The following is a 19,903-nucleotide window of genomic DNA, read 5'->3' as shown; positions in this document are numbered from 1 at the left end:
GCTTTACAAGTGGCTTTTGTTTCCTCAACCCTGAGCCCCCTGGCAGCAGAGCAATGTGGGGGATTTGTGTTCCCAGCCTCTGAAGAACTGAAGCAGCCTCTTCTTTGATATTCAGCCAGATTGTTTGAATGTCACCTTCCCCATCCTGAAGTTCTGCCTCCACTTGTGATCCTTCCACACTTCTACCGTGACACTTTGCTGCGAGTCTGTGATCAGTCTCACGTGGTGCATGGAAAGAATGACATGGTTAAAATATTTCTTCATTTTATTTGTATAACTTTTACTTTGGGAGTTTCTTTTGTTTGGGTATTTTTCTGTTGTTTCTCTGCTGTTTAAGTCATTGAAGGCACTGCCCACTGTGGGATTTCCCTGTTATAGCTTCCTGCTCTTACTACCATGATTTCATTTCTAGCCACAACTCAGTTATAGGCAGCCACCACTGTTCTAACCACCCTGTTGCCCAACCTGTATCTGTTCGTTACCTCAGTCTTTTCTTTGACAGAGGTAAGAAGTCACATTTTTAAAACACATGACGCATGTGTTTATTTTAACATGCATAAACAATGTTTGAAGGGTGACAATGCGCCATGCTGCCACTATTTTTTTTTTAATGCACTGTACCATACGGTCACTGTGCTTTAAGCACAGTGCTGCGTGCTGAAAGCTGCAGGAACTTAGAGCTGCTGTGTGATGCGGAAGCACAGGGCTCCGCTGGTTAGCTGCTTCCAGCAAAACAGAGGTTTCTGCTGAGACCTAGCAGGTACTGTGGACTAGGTTGGCTCACCTGCCTTTCAGGATGCTGTCACCTTGCGGCTCTGGATCCACAGAGTTTAATACCATCCTACTTTCCCCTGCTTCATTTCAACCTTCATTACTTGGAGTCAAATACAGTTTTACAGTTTTACTCAAGTTTCAGAAAAATGCTGAGTGAAGTATCACAGCTAACACATTTAAAATCTTGACCAGTGGAAGCCATTACTCTGCAGACTTGCTTTATGTACCGTTAGGTAAAGTATTGTTCAAAATGCCTTTGGCTGCCAGTACGTTGTCAGTGCTGCCAGTCATGGAACTGAACAAGTGGGGGTGGCAACAAGCAGTCAGCAAAGGAAATAAGGAATATCTCTCTCAAGCTACGATTAATCCCCTTTTTTGCACATCTTTCTTTTTTGCTTTTCTTCATGGTTGGCCCAAGCTTTGTAATTGTACATCACTTCTAGAAACTGCACTGTTTTTGAAACGGTGTTTTACTGTGACTAAAACATTTTTCAGATAGCTTACTGAAGTAATAAGGGTAGAATAATGAGTGCTTAGCTTCCTGTGTACTAGCAGATGATTTTTCAACATAATTTAATTTTGCCTGAAGTGTAATCTTTATAACAATGGATACCTGATCATATATTCACTTCTCAGTGCCCTGGAAACAAATTTCATGCTGACCATTCAAATGAGTGTTATCATGCAAGTACCAACAAGACTGACTGGGAATAACTAAGTTATGTGTAGGCGTGAGAACCATAATGATTCTGATAAATTCCCACGTTACAAACCAACCTGCTTGATTTGATTCAGTACTTATTTTAATAGGAGCAAGGTGATCTAAGAGGAATTTTTCTTGATAGTGTTTTGCCTCATGGAAACTATATAAAAGCTATTTGTCGTAATGGTAATTTATGGTTATGTATGTAGATCTGAAGCAGTGGTAAGGGAGGGAAGCCAAGTTTAATAACCAGGAGCATTATTTTGTCTTAATTTCATTAAGGGGGTTCTCAAAGCCCAGGAGACCTTCCAGAGCTATATGATAAACTTTTGGATTAATGTGATAGACTGCTACCCTTGTCATTTGCCTTATCTATATAGAATCATGCATACCTATGTGGTGGATTACTTATGTATGGAGAGGATTATAAAATACTTTACGTCTCGGTTGCCTCTGGTATCTTCAGGCCATGTATCTAGTTCCAATCTTGGTACAGACAATTGAGCCCCTAGGCAAACCAAGCTAGGATTATTTTGTTTTAAAATACACTTCAAAAAAATCAGAGTTGTTTATATGGTACCTTTTATGTTCCTTTGCTCCTGTTTTTCTTTAACTTAGCTTTGTGCTTGCTGGAACCTTAAAAGTGTAAAACAGAAGAAAGGTTTGGAAGCAGTAGAATAACTTCCTTATATTGTGTGGTTCCCTAAAAATGACATCAATAAAAATTTAATGTCTATGCCTTGAAACTATGATTTTACTCTGATGTACGCTTTTCTTTTTTGGTTTTCTTCTCTATTGCAGGCCAGACAAACAAAGTAGCCAAGGAGGCAGCCAATAGATGGACTGGTGTGTATGCATTTATATTGCTTAACACAGCTTCAGACTAGAGCAATTTCAGTAAAAGACCTACGCATTGTTAAAAATTTTAAATTTGATTAGGACTTGATGTGGGATAGCCCTCACTTATAAAAGTATGCAGAAATACATTTTGCATATAAATGATCATGGTTCAAAAAAAAATACATTTTCTCAGTTTAGTTACTGAACATAATTCATGTCACATATTTGTTCTTCTGATGCTATCTTGCACACCGTGTTACAAGCTGCAACTCATTTTCTTGGTTGAGTTAAAATCTCTTAAGATGAGGAAAACATTAGTAGAAAGAGACTGGAAATGGTGGTGTCCAGGTATTCAGAAAGCTTAATCCTTCTTTCCTGAATTTTCATGTGTTTCTAAAGAGTAGAATGCTTTGTGGAACCTTATTGCTGCTACCATATGATGGATGCTAAAATAAAGTAGGTATTTCTCAAGCTAATTCATCAGCTTTGACATGCAGGAAAAATGCTGCAGAGTTTTGAGGAAGGTTACTGTGATAACATTGGTATGGAAGTTTAACTCAATTTTCTGTTGTTGCTTAGCTTTGTTATATTGCTATATATTTCCTATTGCAGAGCAAGCAATATGTATGTCCTTTTTTTTAATTATTTAGAATGCCGTTTGTAATTTTTGTTTAGAATTCGTCTACTACTGATGATGGACTGCGCACTATCATTGGTTGTGCCAAGTGCAGCAGGATATCATTGTCGTCAGTCTTTTGACTATTATTATATCTTCATTTGCACTGGGTTGTTTACTGCATATGGAGAAATAGTTATGTATTTGAAAATAACTTCTGGGAGTACTGTTGCCAGGGTTTTCTACTGTTGATGACAGGCTGTTGTTCTTAAGGTCTTGTATGCCTCAGCCTGTAGAAACTACTTTGCTATTTAATTAGACAATTAGGTAATATGCTGTAGCATATTTTTCTATTGAAGAGACAGTTTCAAAGCCAAATGTCTGATAGTTGAAGAGAAGAAAATATTTCTAAGGTGTGCGGACACAGAGAACACTTCTGTCTTGAACACTGTGCTGCAATTTATGGGTGTTAGGAATGACGTAGTGAGTTTCAATCAATACAGCAGTGAAAAATTATGTTAAATTGAAGAGACTATATGTGCTAAAATAATAGTAATGTGATGCTAAAAGAGAAGTGCTCACTGAAATACAGCTACTTGTTTTTTTTTTAATGTTCAAACAAAATGTACATTATCTGAACAAACATATGCAGGACTAGAAAGGATCTGATAGTTAATTTGAATCTGATTTTTGCAGTTGTAGACAGTCACACAGGAGGTGTCTAGTTGAAAAAGGGCCTATAAAATACTTATTATGCATATTCACACTTACCTTATCACTCTATAGCAGGCTTACACTGTAATTGTAGCTTTCAGTCTTCTCACAGAAGAGGAGCAAGAAAAGATGAAGGTAACCTTCAAAAAAGAAGACATATTTTGCTTAGTACTGAGTAAAAGTATGTCATTAACAAAAGCCTCCCGTTTTCTGTTCTAAATCTACTTAATAAAGCTGTTCCCCACTATGTACCTTTTTCATATACACAGAGATAATGCAAATGGAAGGATTTTGTTGTAGGCAAGACTATAATTCATGCTTTCCTAAATATTCAAAACTGAATGTTTTTCATTCTGTTTACAGATAACATCTTTTCAATAAAGTCCTGGGCCAAACGTAAATTTGGATTTGAAGAGAGCAGAATTGACAAAAGTTTTGGAATCCCAGAAGATTTGGATTACATTGATTAGTGTTCAGCAGTTGATGGCTGATGCAGTTGTACACAGTTTGTTAAATATTCTCAGTTGGCATTTAAACGTGTATCTGAATCCTCCCAAACAACTGACCACCCTTTAATTTGCAGTTTTTGTTAAAGTTAATAAAGTTCTTAAAGTATTTTTCATTTTTTTTTTCCTTGTACTCTCTGGACAGTAAATCTCTTGGTTAGTTTTGTGAGACAGACTAAGAATGGACAGGGGTTATAGGGAATAATTATCACAACGTCCTGAGGCTGGTTTTTACTCTTCTTTTGCTTAACTGGGAGTAGTACTAAGAGCTAGAAGCTCTAGGGATTTATGTTTAAACACGTTGAAGACTTTGAAGTGGAAATAGCAGGGGACAAAATGGAATAGAATTAATTTTTCCCTCATCTCAACAATGAAATAGAAAAGAGGCATAATCCATTAATGGAAAACACGAAGACAGTAAGGATGTGAGTAGAATGGCTGAGATCAGATTTCAAGTTGTTCTTTATTGTGTTGCTAGAACTGCTTGTAAGTTTAGTGACAAAATTTTGTTTGTTGTTGGAAAATACTAGCTCATCAGAGCTAAATCTGTTCCAGTGAATGTACTGGATGTGTCACTGAGAAATCTTCTCTGGTGAAGATTGTTACTGCATAGGAGAGGGAGCAAAGAGCCCCCATCCATCCATTCACACCACAGTGCACCAAGATTTAGCATGCTAATCTGGGACATGAGAGACCAACTTCAATTTGCTGTTCAAAATTGAGTGTCTTTGGGTTTATGCACATTTTTAAATTTCAGGCTAAAAAAGCAGCCAACCAAAATATTTCAGAATGTCTCATTTTTGTTTGGTGAAGTTTCACAAGCACCTCACTTTGTATCAGCTTCTGGTTTCTAGCTTTGATTAGTGCGTCAATACAAAAAGAGGAGTAGACAGCACAGACTGGACTCCTACCTCCCACAGCTATGGTTTGTGAAGACCGCATGTCTGCTGTACGACTCTGAAGGATATACGCTTTACCTTTAAGAGGCAGGTGGGCCTGCTGCAAGGCAGATGCGTGTATCACTGGAAAGTGTCTGTCTGCCTTTTATGTAACCTCTGATGTGAGTGTTGCTGAAAAGGTGACGTTTAGCTGGAGATATGCTCAGAAATCTGTCTCCTGTGACCTTTCCAATTAAAATGTTTCCTAGCAGTTCAGTGCGTGTTAAAATCCGAGGATTTTAGGTGTGCCCCTGGCTATTGTCATCCCATGTCTATGAAGACAGCAAAGTTATTGGGAAGATACCAAGTGGAAGATTTTCCTCTTATAGGGATAGCGTAGCAAGCTGTCTGTTGCCTAAAGGAAGATGTATGTGATGCCTGGCACATAGTAAAATGTCACTGTGCTTACAACACTTGCAATGGAGACATTTCCTTTTCTATGTTTGGAAAGATTTTATTCCTAATATATCTAATATTTAACATATAATGTGTTACTAAGTAACAGCTTACTAATTGCTACCTGGTAAAAGCTTAATGCAAGTAGGTAGTATTGAGCTGAATGCAGTGTTTCTTACCAGGCCTGGCTTTTGCCCCATGAATGGAGTGCCGTCCACCAAAGCTAGGTGATTGTGCCAAACCACAGTACTGATACACATGTAGTGTGGGTGGCTGCTCTGGGACTTCGTGCTGTGAAACACTGAAGAAAGCTTTTTCTGTTCTTTGCAGAGTATCTCTGAAGTGATATTTTTTTTTTTTCGTGAAAAGTCTGTTTTTTTCTGAGTCTGTTCTGTACCACTGGACAGGTGTCAGAAGCTCCTTGGCACATCTGAATTTGAGAGCATGTATCTGCCACACACAAGAGATGATGACTGAAAAGACTTGTTTGTATGAAGGAACATTGAGCATGTGAACTTGTTGGTGATTCTTACCTGTTAGAAACACTTTCACATGGCTGAACTCCTGCTTGTCAAGGAGTCTCGGGGAATTTATGGCCTGTAGCAGTTAGTGCACCAAGGCTTCCTCTGGTACCTGTTGGGATGAGGATTTCTTACTGATCTTTACTGCTTTGTCTACTTTCCAAATTCAAGAAGGAAATGAAGATGACCAGCTATGTAAGTTTAGCTGCAGTATTGTGGCTTCCTGTCTGTAGGGTGAAAGCATTGTGGACTGCAATAAAACCATTAAATATAATAAATAGCAACTAAATAACTGTACTTGAGGTAGATTTGCTTAGAGATCCTACAGTCAGCCAGCATGAGCAATACCTTTAAAATGTCCAATGCAACCTTGATGCTTTGGACACAAAACTTAGGTAGTTCAAGCTCAAGGAATTTATAGCAATGTAATTTTCTGTAGAGTTTCGGTTTTGTTTTACAGGTACAGCATAGAACACAGACATGCAGTTGTACTCCATTTTCTGCTCCTGTCTTCTAGTGTTAGTTAGCAAGCCTGGTGGGAGAATGTGCCTCCTCCTGTAAGGACACAATTTTGGAACAACCAGAACAGAAATTTCTCAGCTAAAGAGAGGCAGGGAAGAGGCGGCGCATTATCAGAAGATGCTTATTCCTCTAGTGGAATTTATTTATTTTGGTCTACCTTTCTCATGATTCTGCATTTTTAGCGTAGGTGACTTTGAACAGGAAAAGCAAATCCAGATCCTTGCTGAGACAAAAAGAGACAATTTATATGTCTTGAAGATTCCAAGACACTTTCAGGCTGCTGCATCTGCTCACTTTTGGAAGCTTTTCTTCTTAAAAAGATACGAAGCAGACTGCTAAATCCCACAGTATGAAACCATGTATGACTATGTGGTTTGAGATGTGTGTTCACTTTAATTTTTAAGAGAAGCTGAGACTTTTGTTTTCTGATGAGTTAAAAGTCACTAACATTTAAAATGATTTTCCTTCTCCTGAGATGTTTTGGGCTATTGCCCTGTAACAAAAACGAAAACAATCAATCCCATCTTGTGTCCCAATTTTTTTTCTTCAGAGTTTTCCTGAGAGAATCTGGGATATTTCTAAAGAATCCAACATGCAAATGATGGAGTTTAAATGCTCGCTTCTGCTGTCGCTCTTGTGGTCATGTCACAGCTATATTATGTATATGTCTTCCTCTTTTTTTTTTCTTTTCTTCTGCCCTGTAGGTTTTTTGCCCATGTAAGGTAAATATTTTCAACTGTTACAGCTAAGTCAGGAGGTCAGACCCTTACTACATTTCAGGTTTATAATTAAAGCAGCTACTAGTGCAAAGTGTGAAAACCAAAGGCGGTTGTTTTTAGCAGAGTCTGCAGCTCTTACAGGAGAACTATCAGGTCCAGCTTTTCCAAATAATCTCGTGAGGAGTTTATCAGCACAGTGCCAGGCTGAGGTGTTGGGTAAACCTACTCTTTGGGACTGATGTTGATTAGCCACTGCGAAGCAAACCTAGACACAGGAGGAAATATTTGATTGTACCTGATCTAGTTAGAAGTCTTACTGGTTTAAAGAAAGTTTGCTGACTGTATGTGCCCTGAAACAACCTATTCTTCCTCAGCTTTTTTAACTAGCCATCTGCGTGATGGCAACACCAAGCATGAACTCTAGGGCTCCTTTTGCGGTACTTGCAGAGCTCTAAAATGTTAACAGTCACAAGGGTTTAGGTTGTTGACGTAATTCAGCTGCTAAACCTTTAATTAATGCATCCTCTGAAATGTCATTACTTTTTTGGGATGTAGTAACCTACCTGTTTTAAAAGGGAAAATCCAGGCTCTGAAGCAAAAGGCACACTAGTGCTGTGACCGAGTGGCAAAGCTAGAACTGAAACTTACTGGGAGAACAATGGGAAAGGAAAACCCAACCTGTGATGGTGACTAAGAAGTTTGATGCAAGAGCTCCTTACAGAGTCCTCCTGTCACCCAGGCATCCACTAGTCAGATGATCTGGCTGGTGATTATCTTCACCTTGTTTCTTGTAGAGGTGAAATTTGTATGATTATGTTTTCTGTCATTTCTATCCTCCTTTTCCCTCCTTAAATTTCTGAGTGGATTTCAGCCAAATTCAGTCTGAGGGGCTGTGGTGTGAGCTTGTGATCTATCTGTTCTGCTTGGCTGGCTGCCTGATCAGTACAGGCTTTTCCTTTCCCACCTGCCAGTTTAGGGACTTGAGAAGGGGTAGAGCATGCTGGGGGTGGGAGGAGTAAGGAAAAATGTCGAAGATGGCTGTAAAAGACCTGGAAGCATTTGGTGCCTGCTGGTGAGGGAGTTTATGTGAGGGTCTGGTAGCACTGCTGGGGCTGAGATGGGATGGTGTGCGTATCATTTCAGTGGGAAGGAACAGGGATCTAGGAAACTGGTCTCTTGGCAGCCTGACTTCATTACTTCTGCTGCTCATGGAGCTGTGATTATTAGTCTGGGGGTTTGTGGCACTGTAATTTTACACAAGGCTTTACTGAGACAGCAATTAGATCTCTTGCCTGCTCTAGAGGATTGGCACACCCCAGAAGTGTGCATGTCTGGTGGCTCCAACAGCTGAAGTCCTTGGCTAATCCCTGGTGTCACGCAGGTGGCTGGATTCTTCCGTTTGCAGTTAGGTGCTGTCTAGATGCAATACTTGTGTAAATATTCCTGTACTTAAGGGATCTGCCTTCACAGCACTGATAGCCTTTCTCTTCAGCTTCCTCTTCTCCTTCTTCCTTCTGCTTTTTCTCTTCCATCCCTCCCCTGTCATTTCCCTTTCAGATCTGCTTACAGAAACTACGTAGGCTGAATGAGCAACACGCTGCAGGCTGTACAGATGGTTGTCTGTCTTACTCCTCCTCTTGCTGACATGCCTGTCAGAGCACACACCTTCCAGTGCACAGGCATACAGGAAGGCAGGTATCTATACACTGGACTTGCCTCTTTAAACTGTATGTGCAGAGGGTCGCATGTCAAGAAGACTAGAGGGCAAAAGCGTCTCTGAACACCACCACAAGCACACTGAACATTTCAGCATCGCTTCAGAAGCTTTATAATGCCCCACAAATGAATGAGCAGGTTTTGTATTATGGATAATTTGGCCATCTGGTCATTACTTCAGCTAACCTAGTCAGAAACACTTTTCTTTTGGAAAAAAAAAATCCTGGTGAAGTATTTGTAAAGAACAGCTTTCAAGCAGAACCAGTTGGGGCAATTTTCTGTTTCCAGTTGTTTGATAAAAACTCAAGCTATTCTGAGAAACAAAGAGCCTTTCCACATGAGAGACTTCATTTAAAAAAATAGTCCATCCTTTTGTTTCAAAAAAACTTACTGGTCTATTGGCAACCAGCTCTGAAGTAAATCCTATAACCAGTCCGAGCGGTACCTTTTATCAGGTGAGGTGATGAACTTCAACTGTGCTGCTGCTGAAGCTCAAAAGGAAAAGCTGTTAAAAATTATGGCTCCTAGAGAAATCCAGTGAAGGAAGAAGTTGTGTTTGAAATAAATGGGGCTTGAGTTACTGCCTGTGTACCAAAGCCGTGTCTTACAGGGGTCCACCTCTTTCCCTGGCTGCCTTTTTTATGTCACCTGCCTTTAGGCTGCACGCCGGTGGCATTCTGGAGATCAGATTTTTATGTCGAGGTGCAAATCCTTTTTTTTTTTTCTCATTTCTGCAGTCCACAGTGGGAAAAATTATTATTTTTCCCCCTTCCCCTTTCTGTTAAGAAAAAAAGGAAGGAGAAGAAAAGTCAATCACATCATGTTTTCTTGCATTACCATTACTAGCCCTGCAAAATAATGCTTCTGGCTGATCCTAGCATTCTGGAGGATTTTTGAAGGAAGATAAAAGTCAGATTTTCATATCTTGTTTTCAGTTTCTCAGGAAAATTAATTGGCTATTAAGTCAGATTATTTTTTTTTCCACTGTTATGCTGTACTTGGTCAAAGACATACTCCCAGTGGCAGAAATGCTTTTTGATTAATTTTTTGCATGGACATCAATTGATCATCATAATAAACTATATTCCTCTGTGGGCTTTCTTTCCTCCTAAAATATATTATTGGGAATATGCTTTTCACTATGTTTTTAAAAGCCAGTCTGTTCCTGAGATCAGTGATTAAAAAAACAAAAGTCAAGGCTCTGTAGCAGACCTTTATTCCACAGTCATTAATATTGTATCTGCTTGAGAAGGATATGTAAGAAATAACACTGAAGAAAGTTATACCAAGAGCTTCGAAATGCCAGTCTCAGTATCATCTGGTGAAAGGCAAGAATCTTTACTTTTTCTTTTCCACTATGCACTGGTTTCAATTAGGTATTTATCATTAGCATCCTCAGCTATTAAAGAAAAAAGAGGAAAAAAAAAAGCCTGGATGATAAGTTCCATCTTTGGTGTAACTACCGTCAAAGGTTCAGTGAGTGAGTAGGTTTTTTTTTGAACAGCTATTTTGAACAAATCAGCTTCAAATCCATCTTTGGACTCCATCAACTTTTTCTGGTCCTTTCAGGTAAAGGTGTTATAGAAGTACTGGTTTACTGCTCTGTCCTTAGATTGGAGAGGGTAAAAATGAAAATAGTTAAAATGCTTCAAAATCAAAACTTCAATTTAAAATGTTTTGTTCAAAAATTGGTTATCACATCCTTGAAGCTGTCTTTTCTTTACCAAAAAAAAAGTAGTCTAGGAGCCTTTCCCTTACCATTTACTTCATTAGAAGATTGTACAAACCTAGGAAAAACCATGCATGTCTGAGTAGGACATATGTCTTCACTCTTTCAAGTAGGCATGATATAAAATCTGCATTTTGGGGTTCTGTATTTTCATTCTTCTTATTCATTCTTCAAGAGTTTTCTGTTAAGTGCCCTTTATTGGTATGCAAATTTGGCTGTCAACCTGATAGGAACTTGGGAAATGAAAAAGGGGAATTTGGTTTCAAATTTTTGGTTCTTTTTAGGCTTTCACCTCATCAGTCATGAGCCAACAGAGTGGGCATTGTCTGACCTATTTTGGACTGACTTCCCGAATCAGAAAATCATAAACGAAAAGCATTGATTCCTGACTTGCTATGCAAATATTTCCTGTACGAACCCCCTAGCTGCGTCATCCAGCCTTTGGTAGGGAGCAGATATAAAACAACAGTGATAGGTTTTTGTGAAGTTTTTTGCCTTTTTATGGTTACTATTATTGGTTAGTATGTCTCCATCCTGAATTAAGGCCAGAGGGAGGAGGGTTCACTGCTTAAAAAGCACTGGCAAGATCTACACTTAGATCTACATTTGATAGCAGTTCCCCTCTCCGCTCTTTTAGGCAACTTTATTTTTGACAAAGTAACCCTTAACAAACGCTTATCTTGGCAAGCGAGTGGTGAATACTTGTACTCTAATGCAAGTCCTTTTGCATCATAAAAGAGTACACACTGGTGTAAGCCACCATTTACGCTTAAACAAAAAAATTCAGAGAACCAAGCTTGCAGGTGTGCTATGGAGTTGCTGAGAGAAACCATTTTATGTCAAGCTATCTACTTGACAATGTAATTTTTTTCAATATAATATATTTCAGAGGCTTTAGTTTAATTCACTAAGCCAAATCTTATGGAATGGTTCTGTCACCTCTTGTATGAATGACAGCAGTGATGCTGGGACACATGGCTTCAGCCTTTACTAAAATGAAAGAAGTTTTGCCGAGAAGCCAGTAGAGGAAGAACCTTCTGAGCAGAATTACTTGAAAAAGAAACATTTCTGCAGCATGTGCCTTTACAGACTTGCTCGACTTCTGAGTGTGTCAAAAAGCATCCAGATCCCATTGAGTTAATATATTTTTTTCATCCATTTCTGTGCTCACATCCTGCAAAAGCCCGGGGTTTGCCCCTTGTCTTTGCTCCACCTGGCAGGTGTCATCTTATCTTGGGTTTTAGCCTGGGAGTTTGGGCTGCGAGGTTCTCCTTCCAGCGCTGCGAGTGGCTGTGAGCCAAGATACTGCTCCTCGGTTGCTTGTGTGCAGCGAATGGCCTCATATCTGTCTGGAAAGCTGAAAAGCTCTTGATAGCCTTGCATGAAAAATTTTGTGGCAGTGCTAGTAGAACATTATTCCCTTTATTTTAAAGCTCATGTCCACGTATTCATTCTCTTTGAAGTCTGGAATAGAGATCATGCACGTATTCCTGTCCCTCAGCCTTCAAAGTTCTAGAAGAAAGATGAGGGGAAGAAAAAAAACCTCATGACTTCTACTCTGAAGTCAACATTTTAACATTGTGTGCAAGAGAGACCCTATAAATTTCTTATCTCTGCCTCATGCTTGAATCCTAGATCAATGTGAAACAGACTTTTTTCTTCACAGAGGATGAGTATTATCACTTGCAGCCTTACACGGCTGCTCCCAAGATGGGAAACCTGGGGGCAATATATACAAGTAGCTTTTATTAGCTTGCATTTCCATTTAATGAGAAAGAAAATTCTAGGTGCCAGTGACTTCACGCTTGCAATAACTATTATTATGGTGGCTTTTTATCCCCCCCTGCACAGGGATTCGCTCTCACTGAGAATGCCTCCAGCTGTGCAATGTAGTATCTCCTCCTCCTTCCTCAGGACTTGAGCTACCCTGGCAGAAATTAACCTCTTCACTGTAAAGAGCAGACTCGCAAGATGATGGGCCCTTTTGAGAGGTCACAGCTCTTCCTGTTTTTTCAGAGATCAAAGGGCTGGGATAATGGGAAACCCCCTCTGTGCTCAATGTAAAGGGGTGACCAGTTTCTGCTTGGGCTGGAGTGAATCACAGAGGGGCAGTTTGGGGCTAAGTGCTTGTTTCAATGTATGCTAGATTTTACAGGTAACGTTAGTTGCTTTTTTCAGTGGCTGGTGAGGAAAATATTTTCCACCAAGGTGTGCAGTCAGCATCACGGCAGCCGTTGGGGTAGCGGGCGCTTCTCCGTTTCCCATGTCCACGCGGCAGCCACAGGAAGAAGTGAAATACATGAGTTTAAAGGCACCAGGGCGAGCAGGGGTGCTGCCCTCCTCGCTTTGGTCAGCTGCACACGTCCTTGCGTTTGACAACTGTGAATTTTCACTCTACTGGGGGAAAAAAAAACCCCTTCCTTCATAATAAAACTGAATAACACAAAATAAAATGACAGGCTAATTGAATTAACTTAGGAGAGGTGCTCACCAGTCTCTGGCTTTCACTCGCTGAGAGATGTAGTGCCCGTCAGCCTGGCCAGAGCTGTGTCCTGGGAGAAACTTTCTTTCGAGTCCCCTGTCCACAGCTTTGAAGGTCATAAAGGCTCAGTGATATGAAGCTGTGACGGCTCCGTTTAGCGGTGCCATTCCACACCACTTTAAAATGTATTATTTTAGTTCTTTGGGCCATCTGATCAGGTTTTCAGTCCAGTTAGGGGAATGGGATGCTGCTGGTTTGCCATCCTTTAAAATAAGCTCTGTACCATAAATGCTTCCTTGTTATTCTCAAAATTGGTTTCCATGGTAACTGTGTCACTCGAACAATCCTTTTGTTGATGAAAAGGAGGAAAATAATTTCCTTTTTAGGAATCCTCTGTTCAGCCTAGTAAAATTCCCTTTTTACTGGAACCCTAACCACCTCTAGGGAATCAGGAATCTTGTCTCCATTCACGTCCACCAAGGGTGCCCTGGGTTTCACCCCTACAATTTCCCTCTCCCACTTCTTTCTGCCTTCTGAGTTGAAATCAGTACCTTTTGCTTCAGGGATAAAAATCTGTGAGGTTTGTGCTGCAGAATTCTCTGGACTGTGGCTTCCATCTTACCTTTTGGCTAAAGCTTCTTGGATTGCACCCAATTTTTATCGAAACAGAGTAGCTTTGCTGGAGTGCTCTCTGCAGCGGGTCTGGGAGGCTGTGTAATGCAAGATGCTGCAGGATATTGTGCCTCTGGCCTTTCCCTCGTTGCTGATGATCTCTTACCTCTCGGCCCCAGGGCATGTTTCAACGGGGCACTTGATGCCTTGATGTCAAGGCAGAGCCCAAAAATCTGCTGTACGCTGTGGAGCTTCTCTCGAGGAAAAGTGATTGCTCAGAGATTAGTCATGCAAAGAGTTTCTGTGAACAAGCCCCAAACGCTGTGTGTTTTGTAATGTCTTGCTGCAGAAACAGCTGTCGTGTGTTGAAATGAGACACGAGATGCAGCTTCAGCCTGCTGCGGAGAAAAGTAGCTCTCTCTGTGGCATCAAAAGGCTTCGAGACTGAAGGTTTTGTTGAAAAATGCATTTCTGTCAAATGCAACTTAAAGTGAAGTTGTATTGCAGCCCAGCCTCTGGAAGGGACCAGTCTGATCATATCTTTTCGTGAGCACCACAAAAAGTATTGCTAAGTCTTTTTTCTTTAAATTAATTATTTTTTCCTTACTCCACAGGTGAAATGGATGTATAAGGAAAAGATCTTACTCCACAGTGCAATTTCTCCAACAGAGGCTTTCCTGGACTGCTTTAAGCACAATACAGTCTCTTTTCCTCCTAGCCCCTCAGCAGGTTATTGAGTGTTTTTCGGCATCTGCCTTGACATCCCCGGGGGTTTGGAGCACAGCTCTGCTAAATGCTATGCAAGGCACTTGTGAATCTGTGTCTCTTCAGAGCTTTTCAGGAGACCAAGTTCTACTGAAATCACTGCGAAAATGTGTCTGAGTTAGACTCAGGTCTCTTCCCTAGGGTAGCTAGATGAATTCAAGTAAATAGGGGAGATTTTGTAAGGGTTTTTTCACTTAAGATTTCTGTTGTCAAAGACAGCAGGATTGTAAATCATCCTTTATTGCAGGAGCAATTGAGCCTGGTTCTGAATACAGCAGGAAGATGCAATCTAGATGAAAGTAATTTTGCTTGCTACTGTTTTCAGAGCCCAAATACCTTGGATAGGATCTGGGGTCTCAACAGAGACCGGCAGTAAGGCAGATTTTTGTTTTCTGAATAACTGTGCTTGGAATTGACAGAAGTCTCGTGTCGTTTTTCAGCTTGAGAATCATTCTCAATGGCTTTCAATACTTTTGAAGGATGGATGCATTACCTTCAACTACTTAAAACAGAAATTGAAACAAACCAAGTTTCAAGTTCAGTCCATTCTGCTTTTTTCCCCCTTGTTTTCTTGTTTGGATTGGGAAGGTTTCCCAGGAGATTTAGAGGTGAGTTTCCACTCTTTTTCCTTGAGAAAGTTGCATCAAGTGTCCTCTTTTCCTTTCACATGCTGGTCATGCTAGATAGAATAATAAAAAAAAAAATCTTCTGAATTTTTCCCAAATGGATGGAATTGAAAAGCTTAGATTTGTATAAAGCAAAGAAAGATAACCTAGCTCTCTTGCTGAAGTTTCATGAGTTGGCACAACACCTAGATATGTCCTTTTGTAGGTTAAGAGTTACAGTATGTCCACGCAAACACCTAGATATGTCCTTTTGTAGGTTAAGAGTTACAGTATGTCCACACAAACTCTTACCTTGGACTGCTAAGACTGTGATCATGTGGAATATGTGATTCTGGTATTTTCATTGCTGGTTACTTGCACAAAAAATTGACCTTCTAGAAATATCAACCTGTCCTCCTTGCTATTGCACATCATATTAGAATATAAATGTATAAATAATTTTAGAACATTTTCTCCTATGACTTTTTTGACTTTTCACTTGTTTTCTGTTGGTAAGATGATTACTTAATGAATGCATTTAATTGGTTTTGATCATCCGTAATTGTATGGCCACAGATAAATCCCAGTAGTGAGGTACCAATTCAGAAGTCTGTATTGAGGAGTGATCTACTTCTTTATATGCTCAATTAAGAGAAAATAAAATATGATGCCAACAGACAATGTAGTTCCTTTAAACTATTTCTAGCTTGACTGGTAACATGCTTTTACATCCGTATGATTTACTGTCCCTCTCTGTCTAGTCCTCTAGTTCATTACCAAATCACAAATCGATTTTCAGGCTGAAACTTTCACCCTTGTTTTGCTGTAGGAAAAGCAGTTACACCCCTCCTCTTCGTGTTTTGCAGAATCATAGTAGTGATTAAATTACCTCTTGAGATTCCTATACTAACAGTTCCTAGCGCATGTGTAAAAGAATATTATTAGCATCAGTTCTACTTAATGATTCAAAGTGTTTAACTTAATTGTAAATAAGAAAAAAAGGTCAGTTGGTAACGTTGTGGGTTTTTTTTTCAATTGTACTGATGAATGCACACATTCGTGCAAGACAGTAAGCCTGCGCCTGGACCTGAAGGGTTTGGAGACTGAGAACAAGGTCCCGGGGTTACACCATGTGCATGCAGATGGTTTTGCAGTGCCTTGACCTGAGAGCACGGGGTTGATGAACCACCCTTCTATAGCACGGAGAGCTGGAAGGGAAGACGGGCCCATGTTGGCCTTGTGGCATTTGGGCTTCTCCTCAGGTCAGGTAATGGGCTTTGGGCAGCTGATGGGGTGGTGCAGGCTGCTGGAGCAGTACTGGATAACGCCTGTGGGGTGTTACAACCTACTCCACGGGATTTTATCCTGATTTTTTTCTTCCAGGACTTAGATGAAAGCACTAAACTGAGCCATGGCAATGGTGGGCAAGGAAAAGGCAGGTGGATACTCACGGCCCCGCAGACCTCAGCATGCAGCTTTAATGAGCCCACACCACGTGTCTGGCTGTTTTTTCTTTGAACTTGCTGCTTAATTTTAATAACTGAATGGACCTCAAAGTTGGAACAAACCTGAGAGCACCAGGGTCCCAAACATCCCCCGTAGCCCGGCAACAGGTGCTCACCCATGGCCATGCAGGTGCCAGGCAGCCACGATGCGGCCCGAGGGCAGGGCAAGAGGGGCAGGCATGGTACCCACCGTACCCACCGGCTGGGACCCGTGTCCCTCGGGGTTGCGAGGGGAACGCGTGCCGTGCCTCCACGGGGCAGGAACGCATGCAGCCGCGGGAGGCCGTTGCGTGGCCAGGCAGCCTCCCTGCGCCTGTCTTTTGCCCGCCTCCTCAAAAAACTAATACACTCAAAAATAATTTAGCTGCAGGGATGCACTATAAATTTCCTTAGTTAAAAATTAGCTGGCACTTTTGTGACTTGCAGGGACCGTATCCCCAGCTGGGGTTAAACAGGGTATGTGTTGTTGCCTGCCTTTTTACGTGTGGGAATAAGCTAGTAGCTTGTTAACAGTACCTAGCAAGTGGGAGAAGAAAAGTGGCATTAAACCCAGCTCTGGCAAGGAGAAAAATCAAATGGAAAAATATGCATTTTTAATATGCCACTGGGTAAGTGTATAAGAGCAGAACAACATTCGTTGTAACCTGATATCCCTCAGGAATGAGGGAAAAGCTGACTGCTTGCTCCACTGAGCCAAAAAATAAGAAAACATGTAAGTGCAAGTGTGTAGTCAGCAGCATAAGGAATAATGCTTCAGAAAGCCGAGAGCAAAGCTGGAGCGTGGAATGTTATAAGGCTAACAGTTTTACATAGAAACACAACCTATTATTTGTAACCTATTTGTACGATAGTCTTCAATATCTTAAAGAAAGTCACGATCCTTCGGCACTTACCCAGCCACCAGACGGCTGTTTTGGCAGGTTCTGAGGAAATACTGCATGTTAGCCATCTCTGATTTCTTGCTGGAAACTTAACAGATTTTGGATATAAACATGCCATTCATTAGAATAACCAAAATTCTGTGATTCTGTGTGATTCTGTGATTTCCTAGGATGGATGTGTTGTTTTCACAGTTTACTTGTTTAATGTTTTATCAAGCCCCTTAGAGCAATACCCAGTTGCATTTCGTTTGATCATCACCTGGCATATACGATAGATTTGGAAAAGCAGCCCTGCATGGCCTTCAGGCACCCGGCAGAGGACATTTTCAGCATGGCAGATGGAGAATTAGGTGCCTGGCTCCAGTGGCTGATAAGATCCGTACAGCTCCTCATCCAGACTGTGCTGGAGCTGTACTGCTTCCCGTCCAGCTGTGAGTGCCCTGCCGCTGGGAATAGCTGGTGAGCAAAGGGCCACGGCCCCTGGGATGTCGGTACGGCGGACGAAGGCAGATGCATCCCTGGGGAAAAGGCAGAGGTGCTGTGGGGTAAAGCCCTGCGCATCAAGAACGCGCTCCCCTAAGGAACTGAAAGTACCTCTAATTATTTGGAAGGAGGCTGTGCAAGTGCCAGTGTCGTTTTCAGAAGACAATGACAGCACTTATAGTTGCAGGGAATTGCAGATGTTCTGTGAAAAGAAATAAACAAGCCTAAAATTGCTTTCTGGGAAAGAAAAATCTTCAAAATGTCCAAATCATCTCATTTTGCTGCAATGCGTTTCTAGCTGGCATTTGAAGGTCTTAAGTATCTAGACTGATCCCTGGCTATAAGAATAAGAGAAAAAAGTTGCTCTTTTGGCTTTTCCTAGGGTGGCTCGGGCCTCCCTGCTCCCCGCTGTACTCTGGGGTCTGCCACATAGCATGGGTTTCTGCGGAGACTCCTCCAGAAATGAAACTGTTTCAGGTGAGGGGGTGATGTGGCTTCTGACCCAGGGCAAGGCGTTACCTCCCCACCTTTCCTTGGATGAGTGGTCTGCCTGGTCCTACTCGGTTGTAGGTCATCAGTGGGCGGGTTCATGTATATTTTGTGCCCTTTGTGGAATGCTTGTTTGTAGCTGGGCACCCATGCCTGCCAGCCCTGGAAGGAGTGTCCCATATTCACACGTGACGTTTGACTTCAGTGGTGGTGGAATTGGGGCCCTGGAGAGGACTTCAGTACCCCCTGCCTGCAGGGCTGTCCTGAGATACTCAACTCTTGCCTAGGATTTTACTGCTCTGTGCAATACAGGCATCCACAAAGGACTGTTGTCGATGCTGTGGGTTGAGCTCGGGTCCCGTCACCCTTCACGTTTCCATGTCTGATGAGTTGTACCACTCTATCTCAGCCTGCCACCCACCCCACTGCTCCCCACGCAGCCTGGGTACAAGGCAAGGCCTTTCCTCATCCTCCGTTAAAACCAGCCCTGACATCAGTAAAATCAAATGCCAACGTTTTGGGTTAGTCAGGGCAACTTTGTAATAGCAGTCCTTGTCCCCAGGGACAGACGTATTTTCTCCCCCATATTACTCCAGCTATTCTTTTCCCTAAAGGATTAGCCCCTCACTTAATTTGCCGAAAGAGCAAGGTGCTGGGGAAGGCACTCGGTGAGAAGCTGGTGGCTGCAGCTGCACTAGTGGTCTGGGAAGAGATGAGCCAAGCAGACCAGCCGTGCACAGAGGTGATGCCTCCCATCACAGCTCTCACATGGCAGGCAGCGAGCCCAGCCCCGGCTCAAGAGCCCGACCTGCGCCTGCATTGTGATGCCCTGGCACCGAGCTGGGCAGCGGCCAGCCCCTTTGGCTTCTCTGAGGGTATAAAAAAAGAGGTGGCTTTAAGGCTGTGGCGTGAAAAAATCCCTGGTACTTCACAAACCATGCACGTTACGTTGTTTTTCTAGGTTACCTAAGTTCCCCCCTCAGTTTTGGATGGAAGTGAAACTCTTACTTGCTGTCGAAACAGGGGGAGCATAATTTTGCACGGCGACATCTTTTTCTCAAATGAGTTATTCAATCAAGTAACTGCAACTCGCAGGTTTCCAATTGCTCCCCTAACTGCCCTGTGGCCTGTACCACAAAAGAAATAAACACATTCAATTTCTTTTTCTTACAGGAGAACATCTGTGACCTATTAACATCGTATCCTGGGCTGCAAAGACAGCTTTGGAGCCAGGCCTGAAGCACGGCTCAGGCAAATCGGTCATTCGCTTCTCTGGGAGTTTGGCATTGCTGTTCTCTAGTATTTTATCAGCATGTTTATTTTTGTTATAGTAGCACTTCAGGACTTCAAAAAAGACTACAGCAATATTTTACTGTGTTTAAGTAAG

The 19,903-nt window shown here is 41.7% G+C and overlaps 1 protein-coding gene across 1 annotated transcript in view; it reads left to right on the top strand.

The window, feature by feature from the left end:
• Nucleotides 1-4,263, top strand: part of MND1 (meiotic nuclear divisions 1) — a 48,012-nt gene extending 43,749 nt beyond the window's left edge. The window contains exons 7-8 of the mRNA XM_068404009.1: nucleotides 2,279-2,323; nucleotides 4,011-4,263. Of these exons, the coding sequence (XP_068260110.1) occupies nucleotides 2,279-2,323; nucleotides 4,011-4,117 (152 nt within the window). The 3' untranslated portion in view covers nucleotides 4,118-4,263. The remainder of the gene's footprint in view (nucleotides 1-2,278; nucleotides 2,324-4,010) is intronic.
• Nucleotides 4,264-19,903: the final 15,640 nt, after the last annotated feature.

Source organism: Nyctibius grandis, chromosome 6 (assembly GCF_013368605.1).
Source record: "Nyctibius grandis isolate bNycGra1 chromosome 6, bNycGra1.pri, whole genome shotgun sequence".
Taxonomy (NCBI): Eukaryota; Metazoa; Chordata; class Aves; order Nyctibiiformes; family Nyctibiidae; genus Nyctibius; species Nyctibius grandis.
The sequence above is the reverse complement of the archived record's forward strand: the minus strand, read 5'-3'. Positions and strand labels throughout refer to the sequence as shown.